This window comes from Sitodiplosis mosellana, unplaced genomic scaffold (genome assembly GCF_009176505.1).
Source record: "Sitodiplosis mosellana isolate CC-2019 unplaced genomic scaffold, AAFC_SMos_1.0 Smas_scaffold_6166, whole genome shotgun sequence".
Lineage (NCBI taxonomy): Eukaryota > Metazoa > Arthropoda > Insecta > Diptera > Cecidomyiidae > Sitodiplosis > Sitodiplosis mosellana.
In genome coordinates, this window is record NW_022601407.1 from 4,533,958 (window position 1) to 4,555,747 (window position 21,790).

At 35.9% G+C, this 21,790-nt stretch overlaps 2 protein-coding genes across 3 annotated transcripts; both read left to right on the top strand.

Annotated features, from left to right (window-relative positions):
- Positions 1-8,482: 8,482 nt before the first annotated feature.
- Positions 8,483-13,267, top strand: LOC129575357 (dolichyl-diphosphooligosaccharide--protein glycosyltransferase subunit STT3B). Of its 2 annotated transcripts, none has more exons than XM_055458842.1 (8): positions 8,483-8,760; positions 8,917-9,098; positions 9,235-9,453; positions 10,252-10,843; positions 11,059-11,466; positions 11,578-11,774; positions 11,913-12,582; positions 12,748-13,267. In XM_055458842.1, the coding sequence occupies exons 2-8, from the start codon at positions 8,941-8,943 to the stop codon at positions 12,814-12,816; spliced, it is 2,313 nt and encodes a 770-aa protein (XP_055314817.1). In that variant the 5' UTR covers positions 8,483-8,760; positions 8,917-8,940; the 3' UTR covers positions 12,817-13,267. The 2 variants fall into 2 exon arrangements, with proteins under 2 accessions (XP_055314817.1, XP_055314816.1); XM_055458841.1 differs by having other exon boundaries at positions 8,488-8,809.
- Positions 13,268-13,667: 400 nt separating this feature from the next.
- LOC129575364 (adenylosuccinate synthetase) lies at positions 13,668-21,231 on the top strand. Its single transcript, XM_055458866.1, has 6 exons — positions 13,668-16,379; positions 16,677-16,756; positions 19,021-19,123; positions 19,328-19,613; positions 19,684-19,889; positions 20,101-21,231. Exons 1-6 carry the CDS (start codon positions 16,283-16,285, stop codon positions 20,676-20,678), a joined length of 1,350 nt encoding a protein of 449 aa, XP_055314841.1. The 5' UTR covers positions 13,668-16,282; the 3' UTR covers positions 20,679-21,231.
- Positions 21,232-21,790: the final 559 nt, after the last annotated feature.

Here is a 21,790-nt window from a genome sequence, read left to right on the forward strand (position 1 = left end):
CGTAGCACCGCATCAAATGGCTTTATAATCACCGTTATCTAAAGATATTAAATTCGGTGTGTTTCGAATCGCAAATATTGAATCTATTGATAATGCATTTCAACTGTGTGTGCGCGCGTTTGTGTATGTGTGTGTGTGGGTAATCGAGCGTATGATTTTGAGCTGATTTTGGTTTTTGTTTTTCGTTTCACATTTGAACGGAAGTATTCAGTGCTCAATTTCTCTACCTCAACTCGTTCCTCTTTGTTTACCGATTGAAACTCCCAGATCGACTTATCCAGTCTCGACATTGATTCATCCGACTCTCTCTGCCAACCTGCCTATCGATTGCAATGGGTGAAAAATTTCTGGCTGGTTGGCTGGTTGCCAAACAATTTCAATGAGTTAATGCAATGAATAAAAGTTATGTTCAAGCAGAAAAGTATACAAAATGAAATTATATCCCCAACATAATAATAATATCCATTAACTGGAGAATTCGCATCAATTTTTCGAAAGCAACAAAAACCATCTCCCAAAGTCAAAGGTTAAATGTACGTTCCGACATCTTGCACCTATATCATTAAAATAAACGACATTTTTGGTGAATGATGTAATTCATTGTAACACATAAATCACAGGTGGGAAAAATGCAGCCGCCAATTTTCTACTTGAATTTTGGGCAACGGCAGCATCGAGTGTTTCATCGTCAGGCTTTGAAGTGTGTAATGCGCCAGAATTAAGGAAACTCATGCTGTGCTCAATTGAGCCAACAGATAATACATTCTTGTGGTGGGCGGAGGGCTCAAACGAAAAACGCGTACACATTTTTTGTGTGTATATTGTTGCCTTCGTCGTTTAGTAAATCGGGACATCGTACAGATTACACACAAATTCCATGCGACGAGATTGGTATTTATTCTCATAATAATATTTTTTTCTGGTCGGCAGTATTTCCGTAAAGCAACGCTAAATGTTATGTTTCGCTATGATATGACATGAATCGATTCGATCAGATTCGACGGCTGGTTCCGATATCATCAGATCAGCTCTCTTCGCCGGGGCTGTGTTTTTTTCTTCTTCCTTCTTTCTCTCTCACTCTTCATTTCGTAGCTCTGTTTTCTCTGTGATTTCATAATTCTATTTATCAAATATGTATTATGCTCACATAAGTGCTGAACATTCTGATTCCCTAAGCGTGATTCGCATTTTTGCGTGAGTGAATTTTTTTTTCTTCTCCCTTTCTCCTACGGACGTTGCAAACACGGATTATAACGGAGATGAAACGAAATTAGCGCACAAGATCTATACGTTCGATAGGTTCGATGTATGTGTGATAGCAGGTTAAATGCATTTACTTGGAACGCTCCTGTTTTTTTTTCTTCCCTTGTTTTCTCTTCCCTTCGAAGTTAGGAGGGAAATCACATACGATAATCTACATACAAAAATGAACTGCATTTCAAGGTTCATGTATGGTTTTTTTTTCTTCTTTTTCTTTTGCTCACTCGTTCGTTCCGTACCATCGTTATCTGCATACATCTTTTCCGTGTCCCCCTTACCCAATCCAAAGTTAAACTCACTTCACATCACATTTTAGATTCAATAATCCGACTGAAAAATACACATGAGATGAATATGGATACATGTACATGTGCCATAGAGGAAGAAGAAGAAGAAGAAGAAAAAGAACGAACTGAATTACTAAATATCTTTAATATCGCATTATTATCGGAAATATAATAAAAAAGCGTATTATAGATAAGCCATCCAAGTGTATGTTTAACGTTCACACAACAAAATTGAATAAAATGCGACGAGTGAAGCGAAAAAAAACACACAAAAGAGAAAAGGAGAGAGAGAGAGAGAGAGAGAGAGAGAGATAGGAGATGATGTAAAAATAAGCGATCCCATGGTTCAATTTTCTTCTCAGAAATTTCCACCGGCCCAAATTCCAATTGGTGCCAGCACAAAGAAGGCATTACACCGGGCTGAACGAGGATCACACGCAATACAGAGGAATCCAATTTTGAATATGAAGTATTCGATATACGGGGACTCGAAACTAATTTTACAGCCAAATAACTGTCGTCCTTCTTTTTTTTGCGAAATTTAGTTTTGGCACAAGTTTTTGTTTATGATTGAAAATAACAATAAGAAAATAATATTTAAACTTTCCCCACGCCGAGTGACTGGTGAAAATTGGATTTTGCCATGAAATAGAATCGAGCCAATTCAGAGCATCGAATCTTACTGGATTTTATGCAATGTAAAAACATTCACACCGCTGCTGCTGCCATCGCCGCGGTATTGGCTACATTGATTGACACACACTCATTCACTTGATTCGCTGCATTTTGCAAGGGATGCTCAATTTGATCACATGCGCATCTACATAGCCTTTGTCGACAATGCCAACAATTCGATTAGCATTTGTGAGCGAATGTAATTTGACATTTCATTGTTTTGCACTAATCCAAAGCGTAAAGGTTCAAATAAATCACAATTAATGAAATTATTGAATATGTGTTTCGTTCCGTGCCTCTCTTATTCGCTCGCTCGCTCGCTCGCTCGTGCACTCACTCTATTTGGGAGCGTGTATATTACATTTCGATGTGTGGATGTCGCACGGTCATGTCGATTGGGATCAACCGTTGTTCATCGGTACATACCAAAGTTAGCACAAAATTTAGCACAACACACGACCGAAACAGTTTTGCATTTTCAATTAACCAAATTTTCAACACAACTAATTTGATTACGTTCGTAATTAACCTTTAGTATTTCCAGCGCGGCGCAAAACTAAACATTTCCAGCACGCATTTATTAGAAAGGAGTTTTGTTATTTGATGAGGAAAAAAAAATCACAGCAACAGAAATAACGCCATTCGGCATTTGTGTTCGAACATGGTGTTGATGAATGGGTTTTACTACCGTATTTGAACAACTCTGATTGACATTTAATGTCATTGGCTATTATACTCTATTCGGTGAAGAGTATTCGCATTTTAAAAATAGTCCATTTTACGAACAAACTTCTTTTGTTTCGATTTGCGATACACGCATGGGATTGCATTAAATTCGTTCGAAACATATCTATTTTCCTCCTTCAAACAGTTACAAAACATAGAAAATTCGTATCATCATTGACGTCACACCAAATCGAAATCAATGTACGAAAAAGAACCAACCCGAAATTCAGTGCAAAAAAAAAAACATAAAAAAGACAAAAAAGACAAAAAGGAACGAGAAATCAACACAAAAAAGAACAACATTTGCAAATCAAAGGAATTGCCAGAGAATGTGAACCACTTTTCGTTTTGTTGAAATTCATCACGAATGAACGGACACACTATTTCAGCCATGGATTCCCCACTAGAAAAAGACCACATTATTAAAACTGCATCACTTGGATGGCCAAAGAAATTTTATTCATATATCCCGTTTTTGAACGGCTCATTTTGACCAGCGACCGGGCTAACATTTATTTAACTGTAATGAACCATTTGTATTTACTTTGAAATTTTGCAAACGACCTGTTGTGACAAAAAGGTGCACCCAACACCCACAACACATACACACAGCATACACATTCACCCACGTCTAACGAAGGACATCATTAGACGGCGATGGCGGAAAACAATGTATAATAATTGCAGTCGATGGAATTTTTAGGTCAATTTAAAGTGTAGTCAAGTTCTTTTGCAAAAAATCTGAACAAACTTTGAGTGTTGTATAAAAATAAGGGAAAAAATGTCTATCTCAACTAATTGGAATTTAATGCAGCACTCAATAGATGCAAGAAAAATGAAGTTGAAACTTGAAGTAAACGATGAAGGAAGAGGAAACGAGAGAGATAAAGAAAGTTGTAAAATATGTTTTAATTGCAAAAGCACTCTTGGCTAAAAAATTTGAATCAATGAAACTAATTAGTTGCGCCGGTTCAGTTTCCTCCCACTCTCTCCATCTCCGTTCACAAGAAGTATTCCATAGAATTTTTCACTTAATTATCAATTAATATTTATTGTGTCGTAAATGGACACACCAAGATAAAATTAAGATTTTGTCGTGACAACACAAAACAGAAGCGAACGGAGGGAATCTCATCGTATGAAAATTCCACCTATAGAAATTCGGTTGGCCACTGTAAATTGGGCAAAAAATGCAATATGTTTAATATCGCTCTCTCGCTCTGGCTCTCACTTATGCACATCCATCCGCGTTGTTGCTGCATTGGCCGTGTTTTTTGATCCAGAAAGTTTGTTAATGAAATTATAATGTAATATTCGAAGCGATTCACCCGTGTCGATATTGAATCACAGAGTGTGCTTCGCTCACATCGCGCTCATAAAATAATATGTATCTCTTCCATTCCGGTAACGGACAAGCAAACCAACAAACAAATGAAACATGCCACAGTCTAATAAACTGCGACGGAACGCTTTTCTCGCCCGTACTCCGTTCGCAATAAGGGGGACGTGCAAACGCATTTTACAACACACAATAATAAACAGTAAACATCAACACAGTACCTACACCAATTTTTGTAGGATACAAAAGTGTGTGACGCTTCCTTGTGTTGTCGTTCAAACAGTTTATTGCTATTGTTATCACATTACCATCATTCTTGTTGGTGCTGCGGCTGCTGTTGTTGTTGTTGTTGTTGTCGGTGGCGGCTGTCGACCGTTTTTTATGGGTGTGTGTGTGTGTGTGACTTTTCATGCGGAAGGAAATCTTTTTCAAACCAAAACTGCATGTGGTACGCTCTTTTTTCCCACAATACACAACACCGTCGCCGACGACGACAACGACAACAACACCCGAGACACGTCGTTATGATTATTATATGAATGAAATTTACGCTTTTGACTTTATTAAACACCTTTGAGCGCAATGCAGAAACGAGGACAAACTAATTGGAAAACGTTTTGCCGAAATGTTTGACAACCATTGAATCGAATGAATGCGATATGTTTTTCAATTTAATCAATATTTCTGTTTTTGATGATGACAATGTGCTGGATGATATTGAAACGCCGCGACACGGATGTAACATTTAAATCATTGAAATTAAATTGTTGTGAAAAAAAACAGTTCCAGCCAAACAAACAAGAGAGAAAAAAAACTGAACTTTTGAGACTAATGAGCAACTGCATTTGACAAATTTGTCATTAAACACAAAAGAAACTTCATGCAAATAGAACGGATGACATTTCTCTAAATGGGGTGGTATCGAGAGATGGGCTTTGTTTTACAGGCAATCTCGTGATTTTTGAGTCAGCACCAAGCTGAAAGCAATCAATTGTTCTTGAAAAAGTCAGTGTGAAATAGAGTTCCACATATTGAATAGGTTTTAGTTTAATAGGAATTTATTGCACCTTGTCTGACAGCAAACGTTTATATTTTTTTATTTCATCTAGCGAAAATTCATTTTTTTTCGGAACGGGATTGAATGTTATATGAAAAAGATGTCAAATTCAACTCGCATGACTTTGTTTTTTGCGCCGCACATTTCTCATGAACTTAAACTGGACATCAAATAGAACACTATAAATTTTACTACTGAAATTTTTTAATGAAATGAAATATTTTGCTATTGACATTTTTTGTTATTATTTATCATTCTTCCGAATATAAAAGTGGGAATAGCATGGAAACTGAACTCTTTCCCAACCAAATGAAAATCTTCTTTGATTCTTCTTGTGAAAATGAAAATGAATATCATTTTGAACGCCTTGATCACATCAATTAGATCCGGCAGCATTAACGACCAACATAGAAGTTGGCCAACAATCATGTAGAGTGTGGAGTTGAAATAAAAATTGTTACACTTTGTTCAATCAAATTAACGTTTGTGTGATCGAATTTCTTTATTCTTTTCGTTTTAGAATTATTATTCGCATAATTAAACATTAGGAGAAGCCAGCGAGCTTATGCAATAATTGTTTTCATTATTTTCTTCAACTTTTTACATGAACATTTAGAAAAACATTAAATCTTATTTCATTTCATTTACAAATTAAGTTACAATCTTCTGAGGAGTTTCGGTCCTACTGACATCAACTTCATCTAATGTAATCATTCAGAAGATTTGTTGATTCATCATTGGAGGCTAAATGAAGAAAAAAAACACGACCTTTTTCGGGATGTAAGTCAAAAAATCAAAATCGCCGCAACTAATTAGGAGATACCGCCCAGGAACAGATATTATGTTAGCTGAATATAAAGATTCGAAAGGAAATAACAAATTCAAAAAGTTTTTTTTTTCAGTTTCAAAATTTAAAATGGAGTTCGTTTAAATGTATGAAAAAATCTTCTAGAAAAATTTAAGATTTGTTTCAAATATTTTGATTCAAACTTCATTGTTTGCGGAAAACATAGAGTATGAAAATCAATCTATTTATCAAAAAATCTTCTTTGATCCGTGGTGTATCGAATTAAAGCAAATCTGTATCCATTAATACTTGATTGGATGAAAAGCTTCAATATTACCTTAAGATCAATTTATCATTCAAGACGAAAGCACTTGAGTGTTCTAAATCATTCGAATGATCAATTGATATTATTAATCGAGGAATTTATCGATATTTTTTTTAACAACTATTTTCGTAGTTATTATTATCAAAAATTATCAGAGAAAAACGATTTTTCGAAATACTCAGCATGAAAAACTGAAATATTCCTAACAACATTTTTTGTTTGTGCTATTTTTTTTCGGTTAATTGTGAAATCTGAGTCGATTTTTGGGGAAATTTCCCGGATTCTCCCCCATTCATTCATTCGTTTTATTTTCATAAGATTTACAAAAATGATTGAAAACTCTAGGAAAAATTATTGTTCCATTGTAGACATTGTATTGTTTCGATCATTTATTTACAGACGTAAAACTTCTCGTTTTTTATCAACCGGTATAAATTGAGCGACGACTTTTGCTGTCCTAGGGTCTCAAATTAAACGTGTAATTAAACGCTTCACATAGCCTTTGTCCCTTTGGAAACGTTTACCAAAGGTTGTCCTGGACCGTTTGCCCATGGACTAATATCATGCATTTCCATCTTGGTTGTATGATTGTTTTCGTTTTCATGTTCCTACTATTGTGAATACCGCATGATGTACGAAAAAAGCCAGGTTTTCAACGAGGCGAGAACTGAAAGGTATCGAAAGTTACTGCTCATTATTTATAAAAATTGTAACAGTCTTGCACTCTTTTTCGGCCAAACCTTAATCGAAACCCACATTATATTCAGCCAGAGTTTGGTGGTGTTTAATAAAATAAAATAAAATTTGAAGTGATATCATTGTGATGCACACAAGGAAATTCCGCGCAAAAATCCACCGTTAAACTTTTAACGCAACTAGTTTCATTTTTTGGGAACTAAGCCATTGAGTAGTATATTTTCAATACAACAAAAAATCTCAAAGAAATAAAAAAAGAGTGGCTTTGCCTCAAATATTTAACAAAATCGTTGAAAATCTGCATACATCAGTAGCCATAAAAACTTTTATGGGAGCTATGCAAATGGATGATTAAATCATTTGATCCATTTCCTGTTGACTATCATCACATCTATCATCAATCGTAAAGAGAATGTAAACTTTTATGATTATGTTAAAATGTAATCACTAAGTGGTTGATTTCGATGTTAGGGTTCTGACGTTGATAACGCAATTGAAAGGCCAATAGATAAATGGCTATGGTTAAATTTCTAATTCAAACGAAACTAAACGAATTTCATGATAATCTGCAGTGAATCAATGCTAAGTCTCAATGGAAAATATTCTAAAAAAAACGATTACAGTAGATCGAATAAAAAGTGGAAATTTGAATTTGTAATGCCCAATAATGACGCAGTTTCAAACAAAGTAAAACGATTCAAAAACATAAATTCAGTCAGTCTCACTACTCCCATGGCTCTCGTTGAAAGGATAAAAAATATATCAACTTCGATAAAATACGTGCGGAGAGATTGTGTTATCAGTTCATGTGAAAGCTTCATATCAATTTCTCAGAATTGAAAAAAAAAATTAACAAAGAAATGACAAAACTTCAATTGAATTTGGTTCAATTCAACCCAAAAAAAAACTCCGTCAAATAAATATTGATCGACAATCGTCAATGTGTAAAATGAATCTCAGTTTTATTTGAAATGATGTAAAATAAATTATTCATTCGGAACACAGAATTATTTAGAAAAAAAAAATAAGTAGCTGCAAAGTACTTTAGCATTAAGTGCGCATTAAGTACATAGAATAAAAAATAGTACCTTCGGTAGATATTACGGATTGCAGATTTGGATTTTAACGTTCGTCATTTTTGTTTTCGTGTGGAGAAAAAAAATGAACAAAATTGTTATTAAAATGAAATCCGTATTTTGATTCTGAAAGATCGAAGCGGAAACAACAAAATGATTTGCTCTTGGGCAAATGCACGTTAAAATAGTTGGTTCGGTGTGCTTAAGTACTCATTTTCGGTTCTCTGTGCTGCAGCAGCAGCGGTCGTAGCAGCAATTGCGGCTGTCATTTTGAAATGTTTGCACTTTGACGTGTCTCAACCGTATTTGACACAAAAGCTACACCGAGCATTCTATACGTATATTTGTGTGTTTGCCATCACATATAGTATCTATGAAAATTTGTGTGTGCCGGCCGAGAATGTATGGCGACGTGTCACTGTTAGAAAATTAATGTTAAAACATAATAGCTGTGAAAAATCGTTGTTATTCATTCGGTCGATCAATAGATAAAGGACGAAACGGGGGAGCTTGCTGAACGAGAAAGAAAAAAGTACTTCAATGGTTCAGCTTAGCAAATAAATCAGATAATTTAAGAAAATGTAGCGTATTTTTTGTGTGCTCATAAGGTGTTTTGTTCTGTGTATGTGTGTTTGGTTCTAAATGGTTCTGTTCTGTTTCTTTTTTTTCCTTTCTTCTTCTCCTTTAGTTCTAGATATTTTGTTTATGGACAATGAAGACATCTAAAGGTATAGTTATCAATCGAAAGGCAGCCGGCTGGAGTAGTTTAATTACTTTTGCCGTGCTAATGCTGGCATGGATATCAGGATTTGCATCCCGATTATTCGCTGTCATTCGTTTCGAGAGTATCATTCATGAATTCGACCCTTGGTAAGTGTGTATGTGTGTGTGTGTGATTGTGTAAATGTGGCGCCTTATCGAACCGATGTGGTGTCATGGTTAAATTGGAGCAAATGTTTGGAATGCATTAAATTTTAATTCCATTATTCGATTTATAATCGTTTAGGTTTAACTATCGTGCCACGGCATATATGGTTGAGCGCGGTTTCTATCAATTTTTGAATTGGTTCGATGAGAGAGCATGGTATCCATTGGGACGTATCGTTGGTGGAACTGTTTACCCCGGCTTGATGATTACATCGGGCGGCATTCACTGGCTGTTACATGCATTGAATATTCCCGTACACATTCGTGATATTTGCGTATTTCTTGCGCCAATATTCAGGTAAGATCCGAATGACTAGCCTACTGTGACACATTTCGTGTCAACCATTTTCTTATCGCATTCGTATATCGACGTCGAACCAGAAAATAACCAGACAACTATAAAATTCATATCTCTCTATCAATCTAGGGGCATTTCTCACGAAAAGAATGAATGAATTCTTATAAATTTTGAAAAATTCTTCCATTCAGTCCGATTCGATCAATTTTTATCAATTCGTGTAAATAAATGTTCATTTACACTGAACTTGTGTTCTGGAAGTGGGTTTTGGTGGATCTCAAGGATTGTTCAGAACTGCTCCTGGTTCTGGAAGTGGATCTTCAGGATGGGCCAGGGCATTGTCCAACCGGATCTGGTCCATCCTGAGGATCCACCAAAACCCACTTCCAGAATCGGGAGCAGTTCTGAACGATCCTTGAGATCAACTAAAACCTACTTCCAGAACATTTTTATTCAAGCAATATCGTCATTTCAGTACATTTTCTTACAATTTCAATAAAAAAGAAGAAATAATAGACATTTTTGCACATTTGCTCAAATTGTTTGTGTGAGAAATACCCCTAGCTATCAATTAGTCATCATAATCAATTAGATTTTTTTCTCTCGACATTTTTTGCTCACTTTTTTCTACTTTTTTCATTTTTCTTTAAATAATTTTCTCGTTTCCCGATACAGTACGTTGTTTTTACAACTTGTTCATCTGACAAAAACACACTTGTCCATCTATTAAACATTTCAATCAATTTTCCCATTTTCTTATAAGTTTTTCTGTGTTTTTTTTTCTCCACATTTTTCCAGTGGTTTAACTTCAATTTCGACATACCTGTTGACAAAAGAATTATGGTCACCGGGAGCTGGTTTGTTTGCCGCCAGTTTCATAGCCATCGTGCCAGGTTATATAAGCCGATCAGTAGCTGGTTCATATGACAACGAAGGCATTGCCATTTTTGCACTGCAGTTCACCTACTATTTGTGGGTGAAATCGGTGAAAACCGGTTCAGTGTTCTGGGCTGCAATGGCCGCACTCTCCTATTTCTACATGGTTTCAGCATGGGGCGGATATGTTTTCATTATCAATTTGATTCCGTTGCATGTGTTTGTTCTATTACTCATGGGACGTTATTCACCACGTCTATTCACCAGTTACACAACCTTCTATATCTTGGGCTTGTTGTTCTCAATGCAAATTCCATTTGTTGGTTTCCAACCGATCCGTACCAGCGAGCACATGGCCGCATCCGGTGTGTTTGCATTGATCTTGGCCGTGGCACTTCTGAAGCACTTGCAAACCATCCTCTCGAAACAAGAATTCAAAAAACTCTTCATCATCGGTGCATTGGCTGCCGCAGCGCTCGTCTTTGGCGTTGTCGTTGTTTTGACTCTTTGCGGCGTGAGTATTTTTTCATATCTTTTTTCGGATGATGATTGTGGTTTTGGTAAAAACATACACAATTTTGCAAAACAATCATACAAATTGATATGTTTCATTGAAGAAAATATCATTTTATTCGAAACAGTTGGGACTTTCCCTAAGAAATGACCTATAACTTCAATTGCCATGGAGTACAGGTGTAGAAAATCATACGTTTTTTCTCCATCATATAGGTCGTTGCACCATGGAGTGGTCGATTCTATTCGCTTTGGGACACTGGCTACGCTAAAATCCATATTCCGATCATTGCATCGGTGTCAGAGCATCAGCCGACCACTTGGTTCTCATTCTTCTTCGATTTACACATTTTGGTGTGCACATTCCCCGTTGGCATTTGGTACACTATTAAGCACATCAATGATGAACGTGTGTTTGTCATTTTGTACGCCATTAGCGCTGTTTACTTTGCCGGTGTCATGGTTCGTTTGATGCTCACACTCACACCAGTCGTGTGCATTTTGAGTGGAATCGCCTTTTCAGGCCTACTCGATGTATTCCTTCGTGAAGACAACTTACCGGAAAAATCACAGAAAGACGAAACCGATGAACAACCAACCGAGAAAAAACAACTTTACGATCGGGTTTGTGTCAAGACTTGTTATAATAATATTTTCGTTAGTTCATTGAACTTTTAACAACAACAGCACTTGAACAAACGTAATTGAGTAAAATATTTTTTGGTTCAAATTAAGGCTGGCAAATTGAAGCATCGTCCAAAACATGAAACGGCACATGATTCGAACGGTGGAATTGGATCAAATTTGAAGAGCATTGTGGTCGTTGCAATTCTAATGCTATTGATGATGTTCGCCGTGCATTGCACCTGGGTCACGAGCAACGCTTACTCTAGTCCATCGATTGTGTTGGCTTTCTACAATGGAAATGATGGGTACGACTTTAAACCTTTTCTCAATTTACCAGATTTTTCTTGATTTCTACCGTTATTTCATATCGATTGTCAAAGTTTAGCTACGCAATATTCAATTTATTTGCGAATGTTTAATAAAATCAATAATTTGCTTCGCAGAACTCGAAACATTTTAGATGATTTCCGTGAGGCTTACTATTGGTTATCTCAGAATACGGCCGATGATGCACGCGTTATGTCATGGTGGGATTACGGTTATCAGATAGCGGGAATGGCGAATCGAACGACGCTAGTAGATAATAATACGTGGAACAATAGTCACATCGCACTGGTTGGCAAAGCGATGTCATCACCTGAAGACAAGGCCTATGAAATCATGACATCACTCGATGTCGATTACGTTTTAGTCATTTTTGGTGGTGTTATTGGCTACTCCGGCGACGATATCAACAAATTCTTGTGGATGGTGCGTATTGCTGAAGGTGAACATCCAAAGGATATTCGGGAAAGTGATTTCTTCACCGAACGCGGTGAATTCCGTATCGACTCAGAAGGTGCACCCGCATTGCTAAACTGTTTAATGTACAAATTGAGCTACTATCAATTTGGCGATTTAAAACTTGATTACCGTGGACCATCCGGTTACGATCGTACACGAAATGCAGTCATTGGTAACAAAAACTTTGATCTTACCTATTTGGAGGAGGCATATACCTCAGAGCATTGGCTCGTGAGAATCTATCGGGTGAAGAAGCCACACGAATTTAATCGTCCAAATATCAAACCAAGCGAACGTGTCGTTCCATCCGGAGATTACGTGTCGAAAAAGGTGAGAGTCGTTCAAAAATTTCGAATAACAAACAAAATCAATTTTTGAGATTATAATAACTCAACTAAAGCAATTCTTATCTGAATCAAAGTAAAAATTGACATTTTGCTTATGCACATTGCACACTCCTTGAATCTAATTCGACCTATGGTTTTCTACTTTCAGACTGTGAAGCGGAGAAAGGGTATCATTGCCCGACCAACTGTCGTCAAGGGCAAACGACCTGTGAAGTAAACCATCCGAAATGAAATCAAGAATTTTTTTTTTTAGAGTTTTCGATAATTTATGAGTGCATTGTTGAAATTTAATGGTCGACAGGGCAGATCAAAAATCACACAAAATCACACACACACACTTTTTTCTATCTGTTTTCTTCTTCTTTATTTTTTGTAATTTCAATTTAAAATGCATTTTTAGCCCTCATTTTGCGTACGTGTTTAGATTTGTTTGACGCCTCGTTTTAAACTGAATATTTTCAAAAATATTCAACCAAACCGAACTATTGTGAAAACATACATTAGTGTGTAGTAAAATACGTTGAGGTAATACAACAGAAAAACCAAAAAAAAACAAAATTACATGTAAAATTTCATACGATAAGTTGAGTTAATGAGAGAGAAAGAGAAACTAAACTAAATAAACAAAATAGATTGCAAATTATGTTTCAAATAAATGCGATACAAAAGATGAAATGAAGTTTTTTTTCCTAGCTTAAAACCAATCCTAATTTAGTACACAATAACATTTTACCCGGAGTTGCTTATGAAAGAGCTCAGTAACGCGTTTCCTAAAATCCAATGCAGTTAGTATTATTTCCACACCAATGCGTTTCATCTTCAACTCATCTAAAATTGTTTTTCTTTTCAATTTTAATTATTTAATAGACACAAAGAACGCAGCAATCAAGGATGATATTCCGAGAAAATGCAAATTCAAGAAGTATACATCCTAGTAAATTCAGTCAATCAAGAGATTTATTTATGAAATGCATCTAACTGTCAGACATTTCACCCGAGTGCTCTTTGATAACGTAGGATTCAAACTAAAATTTCTAGTATAAATAAGCGTGAACATTACCTATTGATTCAGTACATTTGAATAAATCATTGGCAAAACAATATCATAAACAAATACGAATTCAACACTTTTGATCCATTTCGAATCAAGAAAATGAAATACTTCAAAGTTCTATTCATTTAACTGGTGATTTTCTCTGTTTACTTGAATGCAGTGTCCATCGAAAAGCGACCAGAACTTTGCAGCTGGTGAACAAATTTCGGGGCAGCGCATCACGATGACCACGTACGAGTGGCAAGAAGCAATCCAGAAGCATCTACCGCTGCTGTAAATCCAACTGAAACTCAAAAAGTAGACACAAAAAAAAACTAAACGATTTTGGTTGCCCTCAATTTATAACCCATACATATTCTCCATATTTTTTTCTTTTATTAAAGTGCTCCCCACCACCCATGGTGGGGAAATGATGATAAATTTCAAATGAAAAAATTTAACCTCTTGTTCAAAATGTTCGACTTGATGAGAGGTTAGAATTACGAGAGAAGATGAATTGAAGCATATCACTACAAAATATTATGACCGATGGCATGTAATTAGTCAAAAATCTGCACCCATTTTCATCCGTTGCCTTATTGTATCCATTGTTTCAAAAGAGTTATTTAATTTTTACCGAATATTTTTTTACGCAGACTACAGAATGGAAGTAATTATTGCAATATTCATTCTATTTGATGTCATATTTAAATGTACCACCACTTCTGGTAGCAGAGAACTACCGCAATATTTAAATAAATATTGTTACATCGTTTCTTTAGTTTGACCCTATTGAGGATAAAACTTTCATTATTCTGAAACATTTTCGGTTTTGTTCATCGATTATGAGTTGATTTACACTCTTTCATTGAGCACATGGTGAAATAAATTAAATTCTCCGAAATTTTTCAATAAAGAAAAATCATATTTAGCGATGATTGCACATTCCAAAAACGCTAGACATATTTTGATTAAACGGTGTATCCAAACTATCGACTTTGCACTAGTTCGACTCATATTTATCTCGCTTGAACTGGTACCAATTGAGAACATAACGGTTTTTAAGAGATTCAGCGAATACTATTCGTAAATTAGATGAATATAAAATTTCAATGTATATTTCGATGGATTGGGCCAGACCTTACCTTAAATCACCTTATATTTTGCAGACGAAAAATCAATTGTTTTTTTTTGTCAATAAACCTTTGAAACACTACGACTCACAAGGGAATTTCGTCAATGGCAAATCAGTGCAGATATTTATTTTCTAAGTCATGTTCTTATCATTCGTTGTCGACCTATGAAAGATGACCAACATAGAGAAAAATGTTCAAAAACTCCCGCATTGCCATATGTTTCAATGCAAGTGTTTCTTTGTTTATATTTTGGATATACATTTGTCATATCATCTCATTTGTATGTGTGTGTTAGTGTTTTAAAACTGATTGCATTCATGTATGTATGGTTCGCATCAGTGTCAGTGGTGCAGGGTGTCTGTGCGAGGTGCATTCAATGATTTCAGTTGACTTCCAAAATCGGTTCGTCTTTGGATTATTTCGGACATAATATTCTGCATTTTGTTTTATTTGCTCATGAATGTCATTCAAAAATGTTATCCGAACCCAAGTTTGCCGTATCAATGGAAACGTTCGCCAACGTGAATGTCATCACATTCTTTCTTAGATTATAACGTCTGGCAGCAATCCGTTTTCAAATTAATCATATTGTTTTGTTCAACTCAACGAAAAATGATGAGAATGAAAAAAAATTCTTTATCAGCTATCGCTCAAGGTCAATAAAATGAAAACTATCTTTGAAGATAATCGTGAATTGCAATAGCAATAATAAAAAAAAACGTATCGTTTTAGCCCAATCACCAGTCATTACAGAGTTGAACGAATCAATTTGATTTCTGAACAAATAATCAAATCACCTGTTTTGTTTCAAATTCAATACGACCAATCAATCATTATAATGTGGCATTTTCATGCACTTTACGGTGTATGTTATGTACACATGCACACAGAAAAAATGAACAGCCACTCAGCTGAAAATTAATTGCCTATATAAGCCAAGCCCGAGCTGCATTGATTTCAAACTAAAAACCGACTGAGCACATTGACACATTCAAAACAGTGGCGGCATTCGATACGAACTTTTTATTTCTCCGTCAAGTATATACACCGACAGACAGACGGAGCGTAAAAGAGAGAGATAGAGAGAAAGAGAGCGCGCCTTTCGATGTTGGCAACACTGAGCAACTTATTGTGTGATTGAATGTCATATAGCAGCGAACACATTGTGCGAACTGTATTCCACATCGTGAAGTTACATCGATTCAATCGTGTGGTGTGCTTTATTTTTGGACGTTTCAATTTATATAGTTTCCTTCTTTCCTTGTAAATAATTTTTTTCATTTCTCTTCAAACCGATCTGATATCTGAACGTGAAACAAAACAGAAGTTAGTTCATTCGATTGTGTTTCCCTGTGTATTTCCCGCCCTAAATCCAAACACCGTCTACTTTTCATGATCACACGGTGTGTGCGTTTTTTTTGCGCAAAAAAAAGAAGAAAATTTCTTTTAACCCAAAATTCAGTCAAGTAAAAAGTTTTTTAAAAAAAAGCAAAGAAATTTATAAAATTAAACTGATGGGAATCATGTCATCGAAAAACGCTCAAGAGAATGGAAATGGTATTAACGCCAAACGAAGTAAACTATATAATTCCAAAGTGACCGTTGTCCTAGGTAAGTCGAATCGTTCCCTTTAATAATTTAATTGACAATCTGCGCTCGCTCACTCTGTCTCGCTTGATGTGTATTTGGATCGAAGCATTCAGGCACCAGGCGTTTTGGAGTGCGCATATATAAATTTTTTTCTATGTTCGTGTGTTACCAATTTGAGTTTGTCATAGCAATTTTTTTTTATCTGATAGATTTCTCAATGTGTATCAAGCTCGTGTGTTATCAGTTAATCACTAATTGAAATTGGATTGTTTTTTCTCTCTCTCTCTCTCTCTCCCTCTCTTCTTTGCTTTGTTGCAGGCGCACAATGGGGTGACGAAGGAAAGGGGAAGGTTGTCGATATGCTGGCAACTGATGCCGATGTCGTGTGTCGATGTCAAGTAAGGTCTTTTCCATTATCATTTGGATGCAAATACAAATGATGTGTCGGAAATTTATTTATTTTCTATTCATCGCCACCGCTGATCAGCCATATTCCAAATCGTTCGAGCTCATTACAAATTAAATTCGTTGTCGTCATAGTCGCCGTGTTATGATTTGATCTCTTTCATTGCATTCCCAATTGATAATCGAAAAATTTTTTTTTTGCCTTTGAAACAACGAAATAAAACGAAGGGAAAATCAGTTCAAACCAAGTGAGATTTAACCTCTGTCTCGAGAACGCACGGTACTGTTGTCGTCGAAGTCACAACAAAAACACATGTTCACGCGAATTCAGTTTTTTGCGCTTTAACAGCGGAAAAAAAGTTTTTTTTTTCTCAATAGGCTAAACGTAATGAAGCACTTGTTAGTCATTGCGCCGCGACACAGAGACAGTGAACAGCAGCAGTAGCAGCAATGACAACAACAAAAAATAAAAAAAGAACATACATTGATGATATGAATTATTATAACTTTGATATTTAATACGGTCACAATTTCAGTACTTTGAACAGAGAAGTTACAAAGTTCTTGTTCGAATATTACGTCATCTATACAGCGTTAAGCATATGTATATTTCGTGCATAACATCAATAATTAGAGTTGAAAAATTGACGAGAGAACAAGAACGGAACAATTCAATTCGAGTTTGTATGCTATTTATGTCTTTTCAATCCAAAGTATTTGTTTGTTTGTTTGTTTGTTGGTTTATTTGTGTTTTTATTTTCTTCGGAATTTAAGATGCGATATGCAAGCGACATTGCCGACATTGACATAACTTTCGGTGGAAATGGTCGGGATGATATTGAAAAAAAAGAAGAAGAGAAGAGCAATGCAAAACAAAAGTCATCGTGATTTTTATTTCGATCGACTTTTTTCCTACGTACGAGAAATTTACCTTTTCGGTGGATTGCTGAAAATAACAATCTCACATTATCTTCTACTTTGGTTGTTGTTGTACAAAAGAATTTTATCTTCTTTTTTTCATGATGAAAGCGAAATGAAGACAATATTTCTTTTCGAAGCTTCGATTTTTTGCTTTCTTTCTTCTTCGATTCTTTGTTTTTTCAAGAGCAAAAACCTCCGTTCGCCCCGAAAATTATCTTAAGCGTTTTAATAATAATGCTACACGCCAGATACAGACTGTGTATACAAAAATTATATAACTTTGTGCTACAGACACAATATTATTGTGACGCTTATTGTGACTTTAAGTTATTTATTCATAGCGAGCGCAAGAGAGAATAATATGATCCAAGTAAATTGGCAAAATTCCAACAAAAAAACAAACAAACGAGAAGCGAAAGCAGAAAAAAATTATTTTCTTTTTCTGTAAGGCTTGGATCGGTGCGGCATAGCATGGCATAGCTTATCAAAATTTAAAAATTCGCAATAGTTCTCTTATTCTCTCTCTCTCCCCCCCTGTCTGGTTGGGATTAAATAAGAAATTTGCTAATTAGCATTTTCTCGTTTCACATTGAAATGAATTCAAGTGATTCATGCCAAGAGATTTGTGCTTCTACAAAAAGCTGCGTCTTAGTAAACACAAACACAACACATATGTACATAGTCACAACCACGTGAGTGACATCTAATCAGCGCCTTTCGATTATCTCTCTTGTCGTTGTCATCGTCATCGTCGGTGTGTTTTTCTCCTCGCTTCTTCATTCTTTTTCCCCCTTTCTGTTCCGAGCGCAAACAGCGCGAATCATTTGATTTGTGTATTTTCCAACAGAAAAAACGCAACATACTCCGCGCTACAACGAAAATATAAGCTTCAAAAATGTCATAAAGTTTCAAGTTTATTAGGTCTCGGATTCGCCTTGTTGCTACTGCTACTGCTGCTTTGGCTGTGTCTGTGTGTGCTCAGGTTGTTGTTTTTTTTGTCATTTTAAATTCTACGATGAATTTGTTAGAGCAAAGTCAATGTGGCATCTTGAGCTAATGAAACGAACGAAGAATTGGATAACGGCCAATCGTGCTCGCGTATTCTTTTTACGTAATGAACGCCTTCAAATAAAAACAAACTGCAAGGTGTTTGTTTGTTCAGACAACAATGAAAGATTAACCGTTGAGAAAATGAGCATTATCAATGCGATATATAGACATAGAAATGAATCCAAAAACAACATTGAGCTAACTTAATGATGATCCATTACAAGGAAACGAGAACATTATTACAATTTCCGCATTTCGATTCGTTTTTTTTTGTTGTTTCTTTTAGGGCGGTAACAATGCCGGGCATACTGTTGTGGTGGATGGCAATGAGTTCGATTTCCATTTGCTTCCCAGCGGTATCATCAATGAAAAGTGTGTTTCAGTTATAGGTAAGAACGAGATTTCCATATGCATTTCCTTGGAAACGTTTCTGCAATTCAATTCCACAATTTTCACTTTGGTTTGGCCTGCTCATTCTTATGAGTAAATCCAGAATTCATTTCGTACTTATCATTTAATTGACACCTCCAGATCTAAGAAGGCTTTAAATTAAGGCTCCAATTTGGTTAAATCTCTTGTTTGTTTCAATTTAGGCAACGGTGTGGTCATACATTTGCCAGGATTGTTCGAGGAATTGGCCAAAAATGAGGGCAAAGGATTGCTCAATTGGCAAAATCGCTTGATTGTCTCGGATCGTGCCCATTTGGTGTTCGATTTCCATCAGCAAGTGGACGGTTTCCAAGAGGCTGAAAAGGCAAACACTGGAAAATCATTGGGAACAACCAAAAAAGGCATTGGCCCAACATATGCAAGCAAAGCCAACCGCACAGGAATTCGTGTGGGCGATTTACTCGGTGACTTCAATCTGTTTGCCGAAAAGTGAGCTTTGATCGGCTTGAAAAGTTTGGTGCAAATTTTCTAATGAAAACGTCATTTTATCACCGTATAGATTCCGGTCCATAGTATTATCGTATCAGCGGATGTATACAGATTTCAATGTTGACGTCGAAGCTGAACTCGAGAAGTACAAAGAGTACGCTGAAAAATTGCGACCGCTGGTCAAGGACACAATTTCATACTTACACAATGCATTAAAAGAGGGACGCTCAATATTGGTCGAGGGTGCCAATGCCGCTATGTTGGATATTGATTTTGGTACGTACGATGCATACCTTTCATTCTGATTCAAAAGACAGTTTTTTCACAGAAGAAAGTTGGAGCATTTGAAAAAAAAACTTGTTGAAGAAATTCACTTTGAATTCTTCTGAAATTCAATGTTTTTAAATATGTTTGACTTTTTATTCCGTACATCTTAGTTCGTTCTGTGTACACAAATTTCTTTCGTATTTTTTTGATCAATTTCTAGGAACCTACCCATATGTCACAAGTAGTAACTGCAGTATTGGTGGTGTTTTGACTGGTTTAGGCCTACCGCCACAGACCATTGGCGATGTATTTGGTGTGGTTAAAGCGTACACAACGCGTGTTGGTGATGGACCGTTTCCCACAGAAGATCTCAATGAGATTGGTGATTTGTTGCAGACACGCGGCGGTGAAATCGGTGTAACGACAAAACGAAAACGACGATGTGGATGGTTGGATTTGGTGTTATTGAAATATACCTCAATTATAAATGGCTATACAGCAATTTGCTTAACAAAATTAGATATATTGGACACATTGAAAGAGATCAAAGTCGGTATTGCTTACACGCAAAATGGTAAATCATTGGACCATTTTCCCGGTTCGATCAGTGATTTGGGCAAAGTTCAGGTGGAATATATCACACTGCCCGGTTGGCAACAATCAACAGAAGGTGTTCGTGAATTTGATGAGCTACCGAAAAATGCCCAAGACTACGTTCGATACATCGAAAACTATTTGGATGTTCCAGTGAGATGGGTCGGCGTTGGTAAGGGACGTGAATCGATCATCAATGTCTAATAAGCCAACACTCTACCAATAAGCTAACAACAGCAAATGTACAAAATAAACAAAAAAAAAATTAACAATTTCGTAGCCACAAAAAGCAACAAACAACAACTACATAACACCTTTTCAATCCTGCGGCATTCACGATCACTCGGAATTTAGTTTTTCCCCTTCTTCTTCTTTTTTAATGAGGAGATAGAGAGAGAGAGAGAGAGAGAGAGAGAGAGAGAGAGAGAGAGAGAGAGAGAGAGAGAGAAAGAAAGAAATACTTACTTATAAATATCAAATATTTCCAAATATTTTACGTGGAAAAATTTGAATTAGAACAACTTTTTCCAGCTTCGAGAGCATTTTACCACGTTTTTTTGAGATACACTTTCAATTGATTATTCTTCGTCTTTTTTTTGCAACACAGATTTTTTTCTGCATCGATTGTGATTTTCGCAAGATTTCGTCTTGGTGCTATTGAATTACAAAATAAAAACTGTAAATCGAACACAATTTCGATTATTTGAAATTTGTTATAACCACATTCAAATAAAAATAGAAAAAAAGTATACCAAGAGTTTTTGATTTTTTTTTTGTTCGAGTTTTGTTGAATTGAGCCGTTGATTTGCTATTTTTTCTTCAATTTGTTGGGTAAGGTCCAATTCAGAGGTCATTAACCCGTAACACATGTTTGGTTGTTCGTTATTCGTCGTATGCGACCTCTGGTTACGTCAACAGTGAGGAAACACGTGACGTATGTAGTTGATTATTCCAATTTTATACGGTGCACCGAAATGACCTCGAGAATGTACATTTTTTTAAAGATTTTATTTAATTATTTTATTAATCGGTTGATTTCATAAAATTTATCATAAAATCTCAATCGAAAACGCCCTCTTCACTTCATGTTCAAGATTTTCGCTTTCTAAATCGATAAAAAATTCCATTTAGTAACGCTGGCTTAACAATAATTATTGTCATATGTATTCTTTCTATTTTCGCTACATCGAAAATCATTCAGATGTTCCAGTAAGGTGAGTCGGCATTGGTAAGGGACGTGAGTCGGTCACCAATATCACATAAGCCAACTCTCTACCAAGCTAACAACAGCAAAGAAAAACAGCAAACAACAACCA